Here is an 18,009-nt window from a genome sequence, read left to right on the forward strand (position 1 = left end):
AGGGCTCGACCTCCGCATCGGGGCAAAACCTCCTCCGGATCCACACAGAGCTTAACAACGGGACCTGAAGGGCACGCTTTCCAAGGGGCCGCGCCCAGGAAGGAAGCTCGGGGATCTCTATAGGAAAACAGCCACGTGCGTCACCCTCACAGTTCGCCGCGGGGGGCGTCCGATTAAAAAAAAATGACAAAACACACGGAGAAGCAGGAAATGTGAGCCGCGGTAAGGAGAGGAATCCATGAGCTGGAACGGGCCCAGAAACGATACCAAAGACGCATTTTTGCAGACAGTTTTTAGAGTTACTGTGGCTGTATTGTAAACGCTCCAGAAGCCAGTGAGAGACTGAACAGGCGAGGCAGAGACAGGGCAGGAAAAAACCCAATCGCGCTGCCAGGGACGGGAACTGTGACATCTGACGGGAAAACTGTATTGAGTGGTATTAGCAGCGGGTTAGATAGGGCAGAAGGAAGATCAGTGATCTCAAAGGCACAGCAAGATAATTATCCAAAATGACACACAAATGACACTGGAAAGATTAGTAAACCTGAAGACATAGCAAAATAAACCCCTCAAAATGAAGCAGAAATAAGACTGGGGAAGAAAGAAAAAAAAAAACAGAAAAGCCCTGGCTGGTGTGGCTCAGTGGACTGAGTGCCAGCGTGTAAACCGAAAGGCCGCCAGTTCGATTCCCAGTCGAGGCACATGCCTGGGTTGCAGGCCAGGTCCCCAGTAGGGGGCGCATGAGAGGCAACCACACATCAATGCTCCTCTCCCTCTCTGTCTCCCTCCCTTCCCTTCTCTCTAAAAATAAATAAATAAAATCTTTTTTAAAAACTGCTATCACTAATTAATCAGCTTAACAAGGGTGCGGCATGCAAGATCAATAGCCGTAAATCCGTTGTATTTTTATAAATAGCAACAAAGGATCAGAAACTGAAAGCTGAAAACATCCTTTACAAAGCATCAGAAAACACGAAACAGCGGCGAATCGGACGCAGACCGTGCAAAGACCTGCACAGCAGAGGCTCCAGGCGTCGCGGGGAGAAACCAGAGACCCGGAGGAGTGGAGAAACCGGTCGAGGCGCAGAAGACTCCACGTGGCCAAGAAGTCAGCTCTCCCCACGCCGACCACAGAGTCCACACAGCCCCCGTCAAACCCCCGCCGGCGCCTTTGGTACGAACTGACAGGCGCACTCCGGAGTCCACACGGAGCTGAGAAGGGCCCAGGACGGGCGCACGCCTTCGGGAAGGCGGAGCGTAGCTGGAGGCCGCGATCCCCGCCCACAGGTCCTGTCGCCCTGTGACCGGGAACCCGCGGTTTCGCGGTCAGGCGAGAAACGACGTTTCCAGGAACGTCTCCCAGCAAGGGGCACACGTACCTGTGATGACGGACCCATCCGACCCGGGGCCGCTCCCTAAGTGCTGGTATTCGGTGAAACTGAAGCTCCCGGAACTGTCCTCGCCAATGGACGGAGAAATTTCCTGGATGTTTCCCATTTCCTGCAGGAATTCCTCAGACAACGGGCTTCCCAGATCATCGGTCTCCAGCGGGAAGAGGGGGCAGACCGGGCTCGCCGTGTCCACCATCCTGGCTAGGTCGCGGGGCCGGGTCGCGGCGCTGCACCGCCCCCCTGCGGGGAGAGAGAGGGCGCCGGTCAGACTGGCATACAAGAGCACTGGTTTTCGTTGCTGAGAACGTCATTTATCCACGAGACACCCATGAAGTCATCATCCACTAACTAACATGTAGACCATCTTGCCACAGCTTGAGTCTTAATAAGCACACTAAGAAAATGAACACTTTTTTCTTTTCTTTTTTTTTTTAATGTTTAGACAGAGGAGAGAGGAGGGAGAAAGAGAGGGAGAGAAACATCAATGTGTGGTTGCCTCCCGAGCGCCCCCTACTGGGGATCTGGCCGGCAACCCTGGCATGTGCCCTGACTGGGAATCGAACTGGCTACTCTTTGGTTCTCAGGCCAGTGCTCAGTCCACTGAGCCACACCGGCCAGGGCAGAAAAATGAACATTTTTAAACACAAATGTTTAAGGCGCCATCGCTGGCCAGGCAGGAATCGGTCATCCCTCATGGGGTCACCCTGCGTGCTGAGCTCTCCCACTGCGTCTGAGGGGGACAAGACAGCGGGGACACAAAGCCCCTGTTCTCCCGGAACACACTCCTCATGGGGACACGACGGGGGGCAGACCCACAGAGACACGAGTGGCCGGTTGGGTGGGGACACGATGACGCAGGAGAGTGGGCGGGACGCGGGGACTGCCCAGCAGACTGGGGCACAGCGAGAGCAGAAGGTGCAGGGAGGGAGAGGTGCCGAGGTCTGGCGGGGGGGGGGGCACGTGCCCACCAGCCGCACAGCACGGGCAAACACCCCGGATGGAGGCACCTGGTCGGCACCTTCTCGGAACAAGCAGGCCCGTGTGGCCCCGCCTGGGGGGCCGGGGACAGCAGGAGGGATGAGCAGTCAGCTCACGTGCTGGAGACTGTATCGTACGCCCTGCTGGTACCCTTGGGGAACCCCCTGCAGGAACCCCTAAGACATGGCTGGGCCCTAACAGACACGCTGCAGTTTTACGGAACCCCAATAGGAGGGTCCCCGGCAGAGCTAGCCGACGTCAGCTCCCGGGGAAGCGCCTTCTCCCTGTGGGCCGGGTGACGGGCAGAAGTGGGTCCCCCAGCTCGGGGGCGCAGCCCCAGCCCCAGACCGGGAATGTGGCCGTACGTGGAGATGATGGGGAGGGACTGCACTGGGCGAGTGAGTGGCCCTGATCCCACTGGGCTCGTGTTCTCATGGGAACCAGAAAGCTGGGGCAGGGCGTGCACGGGGACACAGCCAGGATGCCACGGCCTGCTGGCCCCGGGGGAGCCCTCCGGGGGAGGGGGTGCTGCTGCAGCCACCTCCCTGGACACCTGAGCGTGCCTTCGGTGCTGCGAGGGGCCACGCACAAGGACAGCCGCCTCCGCTTCCCGCAAATGTCCCCTTGTCCAGCCAGAGCTGCAAATGGGAGGGGCAGATGGCGGACCAATAGGACAGGGTCAGGCTCCTTGCCACCGCATCCGGGAGTTGGACCGTTTCGAGATCTTGTCATTTTACATTTTGGTTGTTCTGAAGCATGCGCGGGGTTCGGGGAGAGCCTCTGGGGTTTCACTGCGGGTGAAGGGCCAGACAAGATAAAGCCCCTCGCAGGGGCGGACAGCACCATCCAGAACCCTGGCCTGAGGGTCCCACGCGTCCCTGGACATACCGGCCCCTTGTACGTCCAGCTGTAGCAGGCAAGGGACGGCTCCCTCTGAGCGGGTCCCCGGGAAGAACGGCAGCACACGCTCACCACGACAGGCCTGCCGGTGGCCCCGGCACCTCCCGGCTCCCAGCCTCTGCTGCGAGCGCCCTGGCTCTGCCCAGGGTGCAGGGACACCCCAGGGGGCCGCCAGCCCCCCCAGCTGGTTGCCCACACAGCACGGAGAGCACCCCAGGCACCAGGCCTGTGCCCCGTGTCCACGTGCCACGGAGGGATAAAGCAGCGTGACAAAGGAGGGCTGTTCTCAGCAGCTCTCGGCCGGGCCAAGGAGGCGGGACCAGATGGCTGGAGAAAGATCTGGAATGCAAATGGAGCTTAAATAGGTCTCCAGCCTCCCAGCCTCCAGCACAGGGAGCTTTCCCAGAGCTGGGTGGGGGGTGGGGGGGCGGGGGAGCAAAGCGGGGGTTGAGAAAAGGCTCAGCTTCTGTCCCTGGTTCGGGCAAAGGTGTGACGCTCTGAGTAACCCCGTCACTCCGTCCTCAACCCGGGACCCATGGGCCTTTCCGGTGCGTTCAGCCTGAGTCTGTCCAGCTTAAATGTTGGAGCCGCTTCCTGGGTACCAGGAGCTCACGTGTGAACCACAGAACTGCTGTTTTTAGGTCTTCATGACTGAACACTTGTCCGTCAAAATGTTCTTTCGAGCTCTGGCTGGTGTGGCTCAGTGGATTGAGCGTGGGCCTGCAAACCAAACGGTAGCCGGTTCGATTCCCAGTCAGGGCACAGGCCTGGGTTGTGGGCCAGGTCCCCAGTAGGGGGCATGTGAGAGGCAACCACACACTGATGTTTTTCTCCGTCTCTTTCTCCTTCCCTTCCCCTCTCTCTAAAAAAAATAAATAAATAATATACAAAATATTATTTTGAAAACTATGAAACGGTATACAAAAACTATGGGACATTTTAAAAAAAAGATCTTATTTATTAAGATCTTATGGGAGGGAGGGAGGGAGGGAGGGAGGGAGGGAGAGAGAGGAAGGGAGGGAGCAGGAGAGGAGAGAGATTCGATTCCTGTCTCCTGTCACCTCAGCACAGGCCAGGTGGAGCCTCTGGAAGCGTGCGACAGCAGGGGGTGACCTTTGACACAAGGCCACCTCTGTTTTGGAGGCTCAGACGAAAACGAGAGGCTCCAGGTGCGAAGCCAAAGCGGGCGGGGTGCCCTCTACTCCGGTTCCCAGGCACCCCGGCCCCGTCCGGGCGAGCGCCGGCGGCACATGCTGGGCACGGGGGCAGGCCCACGCAGCGCCGACGCCCTGGGAACTAGGTGAAGGTCCGCGAGACCCGGCTTTGGCTGGGCGTTCGTGGCCAGATGGCACAACGGCGCGAGGCCCGCCTGCCAAAGACAATACGGCCTCGGGGACCTGGAGCCGAAGTCAGAGCGGGTCCCCTGGGGAGCACGGTCAGAACCGTGCAGAGGGGACTGAAAAACAAAGCACTGGATGCGGGCGGGGGCGGGATCTAAGCGTAACAGTGAAGGACGTTCCCCTCTGCAGGAACTGGGAGCAGAGGCGCCCGGGGAGGCCTGTGCCCACGGCCTGGGCCCAGGACCCGCACGCACGCAGTGGGCATCGGGACGGACTGCCACGCACAGGCCCCGGCAGACCCCCAGTCTGACCCTCCACCCTAGCAGCAGCAGAGGGAGGACCTGGGGATGTTCTGTGATGCTACGGATCAGGCTGTTTCGACAGCCGAGGAGGCTGCTCAGCTGACCGGGCCCACGGGAGACCGGGGGGTGGGGGGGGGACCCGCTCCCGCTGGCTCCCCCGGGCGTCGCCGGCGCCGACGGCTCTGTGCCCCCGTGTGCTTAGTGGGGTTCCTGGGACCCAGAGGGCTCCTCACAAATACTTTCTGAAGTTAAATATTAAACAACAGCTTGATACCCTGCCGACGATCAGCCGCCGTTCGGCGCTGGGGGTCCGGCCTCCAGGGAAAGAACACGGGCACTTGGACTTGGAATTTCACGCCCAGACTCGCCCTGAGCTCAGAGGGTCAGGGGTCAGCGGTGACGAACGTCAGATGTCACTTCGCTGCGCGTACCTTTCTGTGCCGAACCCCAGCTCACTGGGCTGTCACCCCGTCACATCGTCACCTCAGGGGCTTGGTGACGCCATCGCGCAGAAACCTGTGCCCGTTTTCTTTTTGCTAAAGGAAGCCTGGAAGGCCTCAGGGGCACCGACAGGAGGAAGAGGGGGCTTCTGCTGCAGGGGCCCACCCACGCGGGCGGCAGGTGACACAGCCCTCGGGCGGGGAACCGTCCCCTTTCCCTCCCGCGCTCGCTCGCCCGCGGCCCGGTCCGAGTCCTTGCACTCCCCCATATGCTCTTTAGATACGAGGTGAACACTTAGAGGCCTTTCGCTTCCACGTGTCGGTCTAGGATTTAATGTGGCATCGCAAGGGGAACAACAGAAAGAAAGCTCCAAAGCCCTCTGCGGCTTCACCGGGCACCGGGGACCCACAGACTCAGGTCAGTCGTCACCGCCTGCGCCGTGATTAACACGCTCTGGAGGCACAGAACGTGCTGAGAGGCCCTGGGAACACGGAGGAAGAAAGTGCTGGGGCAAAAAGTGGGGTGAAGACCCCCGGGTCTCTGTGTTGCCGAATTAAACCGAGCACATTGCGGGCACCCGGCACGCCACCCACACAGATTGAACCGGAGATACCCGGGTCTTTCCCAACGGGGCCCCAGGCATCGGACTTTTGTAATCGAGAGGACCTGGCGTGTGACAGGGGTGACAAGCCCAAGTGGCAGCGAGGAGGAGCGGAGGGCCGCCGTCCCTTCCTCCGAATTCGGAGGGAGAACGCCCCCAACCGCTCCCAGGACAGCGGCCCCACCCCGTCTGCGCAGAGGTCCCGCCGAGGCTCGCCGGTGTTTGCAGCCTCCTCTCCCCACCCACGCCCCTCCCCCCCTCCCGAGAGCGGGCCACCATGTCAGAGACGCAGTCCCCTCCCTGCGCCCACGCTGACATCCACGCGGACATCGGACTCACGAAAGGAGAGCTGCGACGCCAGGCGCGCTTAGGGTGAGACGCAGGAAGTAATAGGGAGCCGAGAAGCTGGCCACGGGACCGGGAGCCCGTGGAGCCCACTCCACGTTCGCCGTGTGAACCCCCTGGCCTGGCACGGAGTCCCCAGGGACACGCCCGGGCAGAAAGGCCTTTGGCAGAAACCGATCAGACAAGCGACAGGCTGAGCCTTCACTTCCGATGAACCGATGGTCACCTCGTGGATGGGAGACCTTGCGGCACGAACTTCAGGAAACAGATGGGGACGCACCTGCGAGACGCCTGCGCCTACCTCACCGGCCCGGGGGCGCCTTGGCCTCGGGGGGGGGGGGCAAGTACCTGCAAGTGCTTTTCCTTCCGCTCACCTCTATGTTAAATACACGCTCTGTTGCATTTTAATTTTTTGCTAGAGACTTTAGTAAAGTTTAGAAATTGGAAAAAAAAAATCCCAACCCAGTATTGTTCTAACTTGTTTTTAAAGTAGAACATTGGGGATTTAAAGTAATGGCAAAATGGGCCTGGCTGGGCAGCTCACTTGGTTGGAGCGTTGCCCAGGTACGCCAAGGTTGTGAGTTCAACCCCCGGTCACGGCACGTACAAGAATTAACCAATGAATGCATCAATAAGTGGAACAACAAATCGATGCTCCCCCTTCTTTTTCTAAAATCAATCAATAAAAATTAAAGCAATGGCAAAATGAAATGTGGAGGGCTGCTGACTTCCCAGTGACCGTGTTCGCACGTTCAGTGGACACCCATCTTCTCGGCACCCCGGGGGACGTTTCTGTGGGGTCCTCCTGGCCCGCCTGAGTCTCCAGAAAGCCCCCGGGGCCCAGACTGCCGTTCTAGCCATGACGGGCGGTGCTGGGAGGGGCACTGCTAGCGTTCAATGCCTCTGCTAGAGAAGCCGAAAGGCGTCACATCAATCATCTAAATCCCTACCTCGAGAAACTGGCAATATTATAGCAAAACAAGGCAGAAGATCGCAAGGTTCAGAGAAGCAATCAACGAGAAATCGGGAAAACGACAGAGAAACCCAATGAAGCACAGTGCTGTTTCTTTGAAAAACATCAACAGGACGGATCAACCTCTAGCCCTGGCCGGGGGACGGGGCTCAGCTGGGTGAAGCGTCATCCTGTACCGCAAAAGGCTGTGGGTTCGATCCCCGGTCAGGGCACATGCGTAGGCTGCAGGTTCGATCCCCAGTTAGGGTGCGTAGGAGAGGCAACCAACCAATCTGTGTCTCTCTGTCTCCCCCACCCCTTCCGCTCTCTCTCAAATCAACAAACATATCCTCAGTTGAGGATTAAAAAATGACACTGATAAGCCTCTAGCAAGACTGACGAGACTGAAAAGACGAGACGCAAATCGCCAACATCAGGAATGCACTGCAATGTCACCCCAGAGCCGGCAGCCAGCGAAAGGCGAACGGGAAATGGCTACACGCCGTCTCAGGCTCATAAATTCGACAACTCAGAAGAAACAGATCACCGCTTTGAAAACCGCGCACGACCGAAACTTAACCCGAGTGACGCGGACCACCATTGAAAAACCAACATCAAAAACGGCGACAAGACCGGGGACTGGGGACGAGGTGGGCGAACAGGATCACGCAGACATAGCCGGAGGGCGGGGCCTCGAGGGCGGGGCCGCGGGAGGGTGAGGCCTCGGGGCGGGGCCTCGGGAGGGTGGGGCCGCGGGAGGGCGGGGCCGCGGGAGGGCGGGGCCGCGGGAGGGCGGGGCCGCAGGCCGCCCGCTCGGGAAGACCACTGGGCACCTTTTGCACAAAGCTAGACAGGCAGCCGCCCTAGGACCTGCAGGTGCACTCTGGGGCGCTTGGAGGACTTCTCCCAGTGACACAGATGAAAACTTCTGTTCACACGCAAATGCATACGCACAAGTGACCCACAAATAATAAACTGGACGTCAAAATTTAAAATCTTCGGTTATAAACATTACCATCGAGAAAGTAAAAAGGCGACTCATTGAATGGGGGGAAATATTTGTATATTATATATCTGATAAGAGATTTGTATTCAGATTACATGAAGAACTCTTACAGTTCAACAACAAAGTGACAAATATTCCAATTAAAAATTGGGCCTTACCCCAGCTGGTATGGCTCAGTGGACTGAGTACCAGCCTGAGAACCAAAGGGTCGCTGGTTCGATTCCCAGTCAGGGCACATGCCTGGGTTGTGGGCCAAGTCCCCAGTAGGGGGCGTGCAAGAGGCAACCACACACTGATGTTTCCCTCTCTTTCTCCCTCCCTACCCCTCTCTCTAAAAATAAATAAATAGAATATTTAAAAATAATTGGACCCTGGTTGGTATGGCTTAGTTGGTTGGAACATCATTGTCCTGTACACCAAAAGGTAGGGGGTTCGATTCCCGGTTGGGGGAAAGACCTAGAATGAGGTCGATCCCTAGTTGGGAGGCGTGTGGCAGGCAACTGATCGATGTTTCTCTCTCACATCAATGTTTCTCTCTCTCTCTCTCCCTTCCTCTCTCTAAAATCAATACACGTATTTTAAAATATCGGGCAAAGGATTTAAATAGACATTTTTCCAAAGAAGACGTAGAAATGGCCAGCGGACACAAGAAAACACGCTCAGTGTCATCATTCATTAGGGAGACACCATCCCCCACCCACCAGGATGGCCGGGCTCACAGAGACACAGCGACAAGCAATGGCAGAGGGCGGGAGGAGCAGCGTCCCACGCATGGCTCCTGAGATGAAGACCGTGTGGCTGTGTGGACAACGGTCTGGCCGGCCCTCAGAAAGCCGGACGCAGCCACCCTGGGACACAGCAGTTCCGATCCCACAGAAGTCCACAGAGAAACTTTTCCACGCATGTCCACAGCTACATGACTCATCAGAGCCTGCAGCAGAAACTGCCCCAACGGCACCCACACAGATGGGAAAATAAACTGGGCTATTTCCACGCTGTGCATTCGAAGAGGAGAACAAGTGAGGCACTGGCCACACTACAACACATGCTCCACGAGAGAAGCCAACCCCCAACAACCACGGACTGTACGAATCCTTTTACGTGAAACGTCCAGGATTGGCAGGTCATAGACAGAAAGCAGACTGGGGTCAGCCGGGACTAGGGGTGCAGGCAAGGGGTGTGTGGCTTCTTTCGGGGGTGACGAAAACGTCCTGACATTAGGCTGTGGCCGTGGCTGCATGGCCCTGTGTGCACAGCGGCCATGCGTCTGTGTGCCGTGAGCTAGTATCGTGCACCGCTGGTCCCATCGCCGCTGACACATTCAAAACAAGGCCAGAAAACCGCACACGAATGTGACTGGCAGCTTCATGCACAAGGACCCCAAACTGGAAACACCCCCCGGCCTCCTCCAGCAGGGCGGGGGGAGGGCCATGGCCACAGACTCGGAGCGCCCAGTCCTGGCAGCACTGCTCCGCCAGGACAAGCTCTGACTCACCCAGTGGCTTGGTGATGCTGTGTGAAATAGGCCGATCCCCAGAGGCCCCTGCGATGTGGTTCATTATGTAACTTTCTCAGAGTGACAAACCGATACAGACAGAGACCAGGTGCCCAGGGATGAGCAAGGGCTTGGTGGGGCGGCCGGGGGCGGCATTCGGCTGGAAAAGGGCTGCCCAAGGGGTGTCTGGGGGACGAAATGACACTGCACTGTGTCCTGCGAGATGTCACCACACGGGGAAGCCGGGGACAGTGAACCGGGGCCTCCCTGTGTGGTTTCCCAGAGCTGCGTGGGAACCGACAATGACCTCCAAAGCGGCAGAGTCCAATTTAAAAAAGCCCCGAGAGGAAGGCCGGGGAGGAGCGCTGTTTTAGAGTGGGTGGGCTTTTACTCACGCTTTCTGAGCTCGAACGTGGTTATAAACGTAGCGGGGACACACACTTCCGTTTCACTGTTTGCTTTTTGACTTTTTACTTGTGAGTGATTTCACTTAGAGAGAGCTGCACACACACAAAATAGTGCCAAGCACACCACCACACTCACTCGTAATGAATACTCTACCCGCTGGCCTTCCTCACCACTGGCTTTTGTTTGTACGAGGGAAGCAGGCAGCCAGCCATAGTGTGTGCGTGTGCCTGTGTGTGCGTGCGTGTGTGTGAGAGATAAAGCCATTCGCACACCCGCCGCAGCCCCCTTATCAAGTCCAGCAAATGCAACAGGCACACGGTATCTACGACTCACACTCAAGTGTTGTCACTTGACCCTGTCACGTGCTTGGCGGTACGGGACCCTGGACCAGGTCTGCAGTTTGCTGTCATTTCTCCCGTCGTCTGAACTGTCCTCAGCTTCCCTCTGCCTGTGACAATGCGGCGATTGTTCAGGAGCACCGTTTCCTCGTCCGCGGTTTTTAAACGGAGCGGAGGGCCTGCCTGAGCTGCTGCCTTGGAAGCTCGTGTCTCGGGAGGAACTGCCAGGACCTGACACCCCGAACCCCTGACTCCAGGGACCCGCGGCCCCACCCCGAGGCGGGTCCTTCAGGGACTCGCAGCCTCCGTGAGCCCCGACCCTCAGGCCCTCCCTCCGCCCCGGCGCCAGCAGACCCGGCCCGTGCTTCCTACTGGGAGCCAGAGCGTCCCGGGCTACACGGCCTCAGTTCCTGCCCACCACGACCGACCCGCGAAAGAACCCCGGACACCTGGTGACCCCGTGGAACCCCACGTGAGCAGGGAGCGAACGAACAGGAACAAGCTCCGCCTGACCCCCAGGACGAGTGGCTCCCCGCCACGCCACCATCCAGGGCGTGTTCGCAACGATGAACCCCGATGAACCCCGATAAACCCCAGGGGCCTCGGCCGCAGCCGCTCTGCTCCGGGAACGAGCTGCGCTAAGGAAGCAGGGGGAAGCGGCTGGCCCCCACGGGAACCTGTTTGAGAAAAACTTGAACTTTCTGCTGCAAGGGAGAGCTCTGCACGGAAATACGGGAAAACGGGAACCTTGCGGGGTCGGGTCACGGGACCCAGGGCCGGGCGTCGGGGGAGGGTCTCTGGGGGAACCGATTCAAGCTTCCGCTGGGCTGGACACGGAAGCTCCCCACGCGGCCACCCACGCAGTGAGAGCACATCACAGGTGGGACTGCTTTCAACGTGCCCGGCACCCACCCTGTCCCGAGGTGGCCTTGGTCTTTCCTGCCTGGACAGAGTCACAGCTTACGGTCCTTCGGGCGGTGTGGTCTGCTCGTCTGAATGTGTATCTTTCCCTCCTGAATCACATGCATCCAGGCCGTCCCCTCCCCGGCCCCCGGCATCCCTCCCTGGCTCCTGGACCCCTGGGACGGCCTCCTCACCGGCCCGCCGCCAGCTCTCTCCCCAGATACAGCCTGAAGGACAGTCCTGGTCACTGCAGCCCCTCCTGAAGGGCCTCCCTGAGATGCCTCAGTTCCAGACACCCGGGTTTGCAGGCAAGGAAACGGACCAAGGATGAGCACCGTCCAAGATCACGCGGCCACTCAAAGACCAGGCTGGACCCAAAGTCAATTTCCCTGCTCCGCCCCGGGCAGCACCCGGTTCTCCTGCCACACCCTCTTGCCTGCCCCAGCCACACACCTGGGGCCTCCACAAGCCCGTTCGCCTGGTGACGCCCAGCAGCTTCTGTCCCTGGCCCCTGGCGACAGCCAGAGGGAGACGGCACCGAGTCCAAGGCTGTCCTGGCCCCGCTGAGAACCCTCCTTCCCAGGGCTGCTTCCACAGTGGGGGAGGGGGACACCAGAGCCCAGCCCTGCACTGCCCCCCAGGCCCACCACAGGGGCCTGCCGCTGCCACCTGACCGCTCCGGGACATTCCCCCGAGGTTTCTCCTGCCCCTCCCAGGGGCGCTCCCATCCGCCCCATCCTCGTGCCACGGGGCCCCTCCCGCTTCCAGCCCTTGCTCAGGCGCCACTTTCTCACCAGCCTTCCCCCGGAATCCTCACCCTCCCCGGGGCTCCTGACTGGCTCACCCACCCACGCAGGCACCCCCCGCCCCACTAGCGTCTTCTAACACAGCGGTCCCCGGCCTTTTTGGCAACAGGGACCAGTTCTGCGGAAGACACTTTTTCCACGGACCAGGGCGGGGGCATGGTTTTGGGGTGATTCGAGTGCATGACATTTAAGCTCACCTCCTGCTGCGCAGCCCGGGTCCTAACAGGCCCGGCCCGGTGCTGGTCCACAGCCCGGAGGTCGGGACCCCTGTTCTAACACACCACCCGTGCCCTCGGTGCCCCCACCAGTGGGCTGGCTCTGCCAGGAAGGGGTCCAGTGCTGAGGAAGACGCCTGGCCCTGCGCGGGGTCTCGCCGAGACCTGCCGAGGCCGGGGGTGAGTGAGCCGTCTTCTCCCACTTCCCTGCATAGACCCCCGTGTCCCGGCCAAAATGAACGGCTCCGAGTTCGCCAACCGCACCCCATGCCCTCCGGCCTCCAGGCCTCATCCTGTTCCTGGGCCTGCCGTGCCCGCCGTCCCTGCACATTTAAGGGGAAGCTCCAGTACCCCTTCCTCCCAGAAGCCTTCCCAGATCCACCCCCGGGGAAGGGCTCGGTCCGTCCTCTGTGCCCCCACAACCCCCCCGGCGCAGGCCCGTGGGTGGCGCGTCTGCCCGCCGATCTGTGCCTCCTCCACCGGAATCCACGGCGGCCACCCTCCTCTCCACGCGAGGCGGGTGTTCAAGGAGCGTTCACGGAACGAGTCTAACACCAGTGACACGTTCTGAACCTCACTCCCTTCCTCACCAAAAACCCCTCTCATGTCGCTTACATTAACAAGCCTGGGGAAGGGCCACAGAGAGGGCACGCCAGCGTCTACAGGGGGAAGGCTGGGTGTGGGTGGAACCACGGTCTTTCTAAAGAGACCAGAGTGAGTGCGATTCACAGCGGCAAGAACGCAAAGGGAAGAGAAAACACCTGCTTAAGGAAGACACGGAGACCGCTGCTGTCGCCTTTTGGAGGCGCATGCGAAGACATTCGGGGGGAGGGGTGCATTCTGGGGCTTCAGGGCCACGGACACCGGCCGTGGTCTGTCCTGAGCGTGCCCGTGGTTCGCTCGAACGTGCCCTTGCAGGGGGCGCCGGGGTCCCCCGTGGCACACGAGGCCTGAGGACAGAGGGCGGTCCTGACTTGTCTCTTCCACGCAGCCTCTCATTACACAGTATCTGGGCTCCGTTACTGCCTCTCGATGACGCGGTCAGTTTTCTGAGTAGGAGGGGCACACCTTCTTTACAGTTACTGTGTGGTTACAACTACGTGCATTTTAAATTTAATTTTAGCCCTGGCTGGTGCGGCTCAGGGATTAAGCTCAAGCCTGCGAACCAAAGGGTCGCCGGTTCTATTCCCAGTCAGGACGGCTAACGGTGACATCTGCTGCCATGAATGTGCAGTTTCCTAATGACAAGTGACAGGGACTGTCTCTTCGTGTGCTTCCCTGCCACCCAGTGTGCTTTGTTGAGGAGTTCATCCAGACTGTTGGCCCATTTTGCTTTCATTCTTAATTCGGTATGTTCTTCTTAACAATTTTTCAAAATGTTAATCCTCACCTAAGGATATATTTATTAATTTTACAGAAGAAGAGAAGAGAGAGAGAGATCAATGAGAGGGAGAAACATTGATCAGTTGCCTCCTGTACACGTCCTGACCGGGAATCAAACCCACAACCTGGGCATGTGCCCTGACCCAGGACCAAACCCACCACCTTTTTCGGTGTGTGGGACGACGCTCCCACCAGCTGAGCCACCCAGCCAGGGCATGTCTTCTTATTAAATTGTAAGAGTTCTTTATATATTCCAGATACAAGTCTTTTGTCAGATACCTGTTTTGCAAATGCTTTCTCTAAGCCTGTGGCTTGCCTTTTTATTTTCCTAAGTGTCTTTTGCTGAGCAAGAGTTTATTGTTTTGATGAAGTACCATTTTCTTTTAGAGTTCATGCTTTTGGAATCATGTATAAGAAATTTTTGCCAAACCCCAAATCGCTAAGATTTCTTATATAGTTTTAACTCTAGCTGCTAGGTCTATGACCCCCTGCAAGTTCAAGTTCTTCTTCTTCTTCTTCTTCTTCTTCTTCTTCTTCTTCTTCTACACACACACAGTGGTGTGAGATGAGGTTGAGGTTCGCTCTTTTGCACATGGCTATCCGATTCCAGCACAATTTGTTGAAGAGAGTGCCTTTTCCCCGATACGACTCGTCACTTTGTTGAAAATCAATTGGCCACATATGTTAGGCCTGTTTCTGGACTAGCTATTCTGTTCCACCCCCGCGCACTTCCTAGGAACTGACGCTCCGTCACCTCTAAATGTGACACTAACCAGTATTCCTGGAAGAAACCCGACATTCAGCACACGGAAAGTCTCTTTCCCTCCTCCTCTGGCTTCCACTGCTCCGGCTGAGAATTTATCTCTGACCTGATGTTCCTTTGAAATAATGGCTTTTTGTTTTTGGTTTTTTTTTCCCTTTCGCTTCCTTAAAGGGCACCTCTTCGTCTTTTGCTCTTTCCAGCAGTTTCACGATAATGTGTCTTCCTAGAGGAATGGATTTTCCGTTTTTAATTCTGCTGAGGTCTTTCGGATTCTTGAATTTGTGATTCGATGGCACCAGAACTGGAAAAACTTCAGCTGCCGTCTCTTCAAACGCCGCTTGTGCCTCAAGCGCTGCGTCTCGTGCCCGGAGGACGCCAGTCCACGCTCAGGGAGAACTCCCCGCCACGGGCGGGCCCGTGCTCTGCTCTTCAGTGTCGCTGGGCATCGGTTTCGGCATCGTCTTCCGACCTCTGACCTCTGCTATCACTCACCAACTCTCTCATTAGCTGTGTCTCCTCTGCTCTCCTGGCTATTTTATAGAGTGTGTCATTTCGGTTTCCGTATTTTCCAGTTTTATAGTTTCTACTGGATTTTTCAAGTCAGTGTCCTTCATAAAGATACCATATCTAGTGCACGGCCCAGACTCCCAACCTTCTCTTGCATCTCCGTGCACACAGCACGCGAGGTTATTTAACGGTTGTGTCTCGCAGGCCTCAGACTCGGGGTCACGACGGTCCGTATCCATCCTCTGTCACTTCTGCTGGCCCACGAGGCCGTCTCGCCTCAGAGGCCCGGCTGGCTGGGCTGTGTGTCCTCACTGCCCGGTCCTGGTGCGCATGGTGGCACCAAGCCACACAAAGCAGAGCCTGTGCCAGGCGGTGCCACTAACGGTAAAAATCACAATGGTTCACCTGGCTGGCGTAGCTCAGTGGATTGAGCGCGGGCTGCGAACCAAAGTGTCGTGGGTTCGATTCCCAGTCAGGGCACATGCCTGGGTTGTAGGCCAGGTCCCCAGCAACCGCACATTGATGTTTCTCTCTCTCTCTCTTCCTCCCTCCCTTCCCTCTCTAAAAATAAATAAATAAAATCTTTAAAAAAAATCACAGTGGTTCCATGACCCTGAAACATTTTTGTCAAAACACAGGAAACTCTCTCATTACCTGTTGTAAGCAAACAAGGGAATAAACGACATAGTAAAACTAATATTCATTTTGCATACTGTAATGAAAACGTTGGCATCGCTAAAAATTAAACCGCTTTATTGTCTTGTAAGAGGCTTGTCGCGAGCAGTGACCCACGCTGGCCCTCTCGCTGCACAACGCACGGCGGAGCGACCGTCTCTGCGATGCGTCAGCCCGTCGTCCCGCCCCTCCGTAAGCCTGGGGTCCGCCGTGGGCTCCCTGTCCCCGGCGCGTTCGAGGTCACGAAGCGCCTCAGCGGTCCTGTGCTGGGAGCCACGCGTTTTGCCGGGGTCCCTTCCTCTAGGACACCTTCACGTTTTCACGTCCCCGCGGGCAGCTATGTTTCCTAGGACTCCATTTATGTTTGGTTCGAATTTCACCTCCGGCCTTGTCACTTTCCATGTACTTCCGGCGTTTTCATCTTTGTCGGCCAGTTCCCCTTCCACCTGCCCGTTTCCATGAAACGTCCCTGGGGTTCCGTGCTGGGAGACCAGGAGGCAGCACGAAGACGCGCTTTCCCCTGCGTGTGAATGAATGAATGAATGACGGAGGCGCAGGGACCAATCACGGACCGACTCTGAGAGGCGCAACGCGATTGGCCACTCGCCTACGCACGTCCGTTCTCTGCAGAGACCTGCGGGCACGAGCACCCGCACGGGGACTCTACAGTACGGAGTTTATACGACCGCTCCCAGGAACCGAGGTGAGGGCCGCGGTGTGGGGGCGCTGGCGTTGCCATTGAACTTACCGCGGTGATTACAATCTGTGCATTGGAGAACTGAGCAAAGTGAGGACTGCCTGTGTTTGAGAGTTTGTTCCTAAAAATACAGGCCCAGTGGGGGGCACTACTGCTCCTCCAGGGAGATGCCCCCGCTCCTGCCGAGCGTCAGGCCACCCCCCCTCCCACCCCGCCACCTGGGGCCGCCTTAATCCAACCACAGGACCAAGATGTCCGGGCTTCAGGCCTTGAGCGGCTGGTCAGTCCCCAGACCACCAGTATTCCCCCGGGGGGCAGCTTTTTGAGATTCCAACCCAGAGTTTGAGATGGTTACTAGGGTTTTCCCTTCTTAACGACTTTCTATCCCAAATGTTGGCCCTTGGCCCCACGGAAGTGCTACTTAGGTTCTTAACAGCTTCATCCCTGGGGTGCTGCTTTGGCCCCAAATGTCACATGTCCATCGTCTGCAGACCTCAGTCTGGTGACCGTCCACCCCCTTGTGAGCTCTCCAGGGACTCGGCATATTGGAAGATTTTCTCCACCTTTCCAAGCTGACTTTGGAACTACGAAGCCATTATCAGAAATGGGGTTCCCCGTATTCATGTGTTAAAAACTACTCAGCTCATAAATATGTATGAGCTCATAAATATTTGCCAGCTCTGCCGTTGTAATGGCTGTTTTTCTCTTTAGTTTTCACTTCCTACAAAGAAGAGTGCAAAAGAAACACTTCCATACTCTCCAGTAAAATCCACAGCTTGGACTACAGGGAACCCGCCGCCTTTCCTTAAGGCCCCCCCCACCCCCCCTGCCCCCCGCCCTGGCAGGTGCTCCATCTGTTCAGGCAGGGTCGCTCCAGCACCAGCCTTCGAATAAAACTCTAGACCAGAAAGGCTGTTCGCAAAGCCCAAGGGCCCAGATGACCGAGTGGCAAGAAGGCTGTTCCCGAAATGGGTTTCATTGCCGCCTGTGTGGGGCCAGGTTGCAGCCACTGTGGGCCCAGGAATGAAGACCGCAGACAAGTCTGTCCCCACGGAGCTGGGACACCTGGCGGGGCGGGGGGGGAGCTAGAGAACGAACCATGAGCGCACCTACAGGTTAGCTGGAGATAGCTCGGGGGAGGGCTGCCAGGGAAGGCCCCCCGTGTGGGCAGTGAGAACAGAGATGACATCCATCCTTCCTATAAGTGGGGACAGGGAGCTAGGAGCCCCGGGGGGGCCGCCAAGACCTCCTCGCCCTCTGGCCCCTCCCCTGCTTGCACCCTCAGCAGTAGCTGCAGCCACAGCCACAGCAGGCTGTCACCCGGGCACCAGCCCGCCAGAGGGCTGAAGGGACCTCCCAGCCCTGCGCCCTGTGCTGTTCCGTGCATGTCACTGTTCTCAAACGTCACCGCCCTGGCAGGGTTGGGATGGCCAGCCTACCCCAGTGGCCTAACGCCCTGGCAACCCTGGCCACAACTCGACATCTGATCTTATGCATCTGCCCTCCGGGTCACCCACACTGGAGCACGACCGGGACGTGCTGTGGTCTCAGTGTCCCACACCT

The 18,009-nt window shown here is 57.9% G+C and overlaps 1 protein-coding gene across 14 annotated transcripts in view; it reads right to left on the reverse strand.

Moving 5' to 3' along the window:
• PPARA (peroxisome proliferator activated receptor alpha) overlaps positions 1–18,009 on the reverse strand; it is a 50,807-nt gene that overhangs the window by 21,552 nt on the left and 11,246 nt on the right. For all 14 annotated transcript variants that reach the window (XM_045834971.1, XM_045834985.1, XM_045834983.1 and 11 more), the window contains one exon: positions 1,380–1,631. In XM_045834971.1, coding sequence (XP_045690927.1) covers positions 1,380–1,631 — 252 coding nt within the window. The remainder of the gene's footprint in view (positions 1–1,379; positions 1,632–18,009) is intronic.

This window comes from Phyllostomus hastatus, unplaced genomic scaffold, assembly GCF_019186645.2.
Source record: "Phyllostomus hastatus isolate PE091 unplaced genomic scaffold, TTU_PhHast_1.1 phas_contig_198, whole genome shotgun sequence".
In the NCBI taxonomy this organism is placed as follows: Eukaryota; Metazoa; Chordata; class Mammalia; order Chiroptera; family Phyllostomidae; genus Phyllostomus; species Phyllostomus hastatus.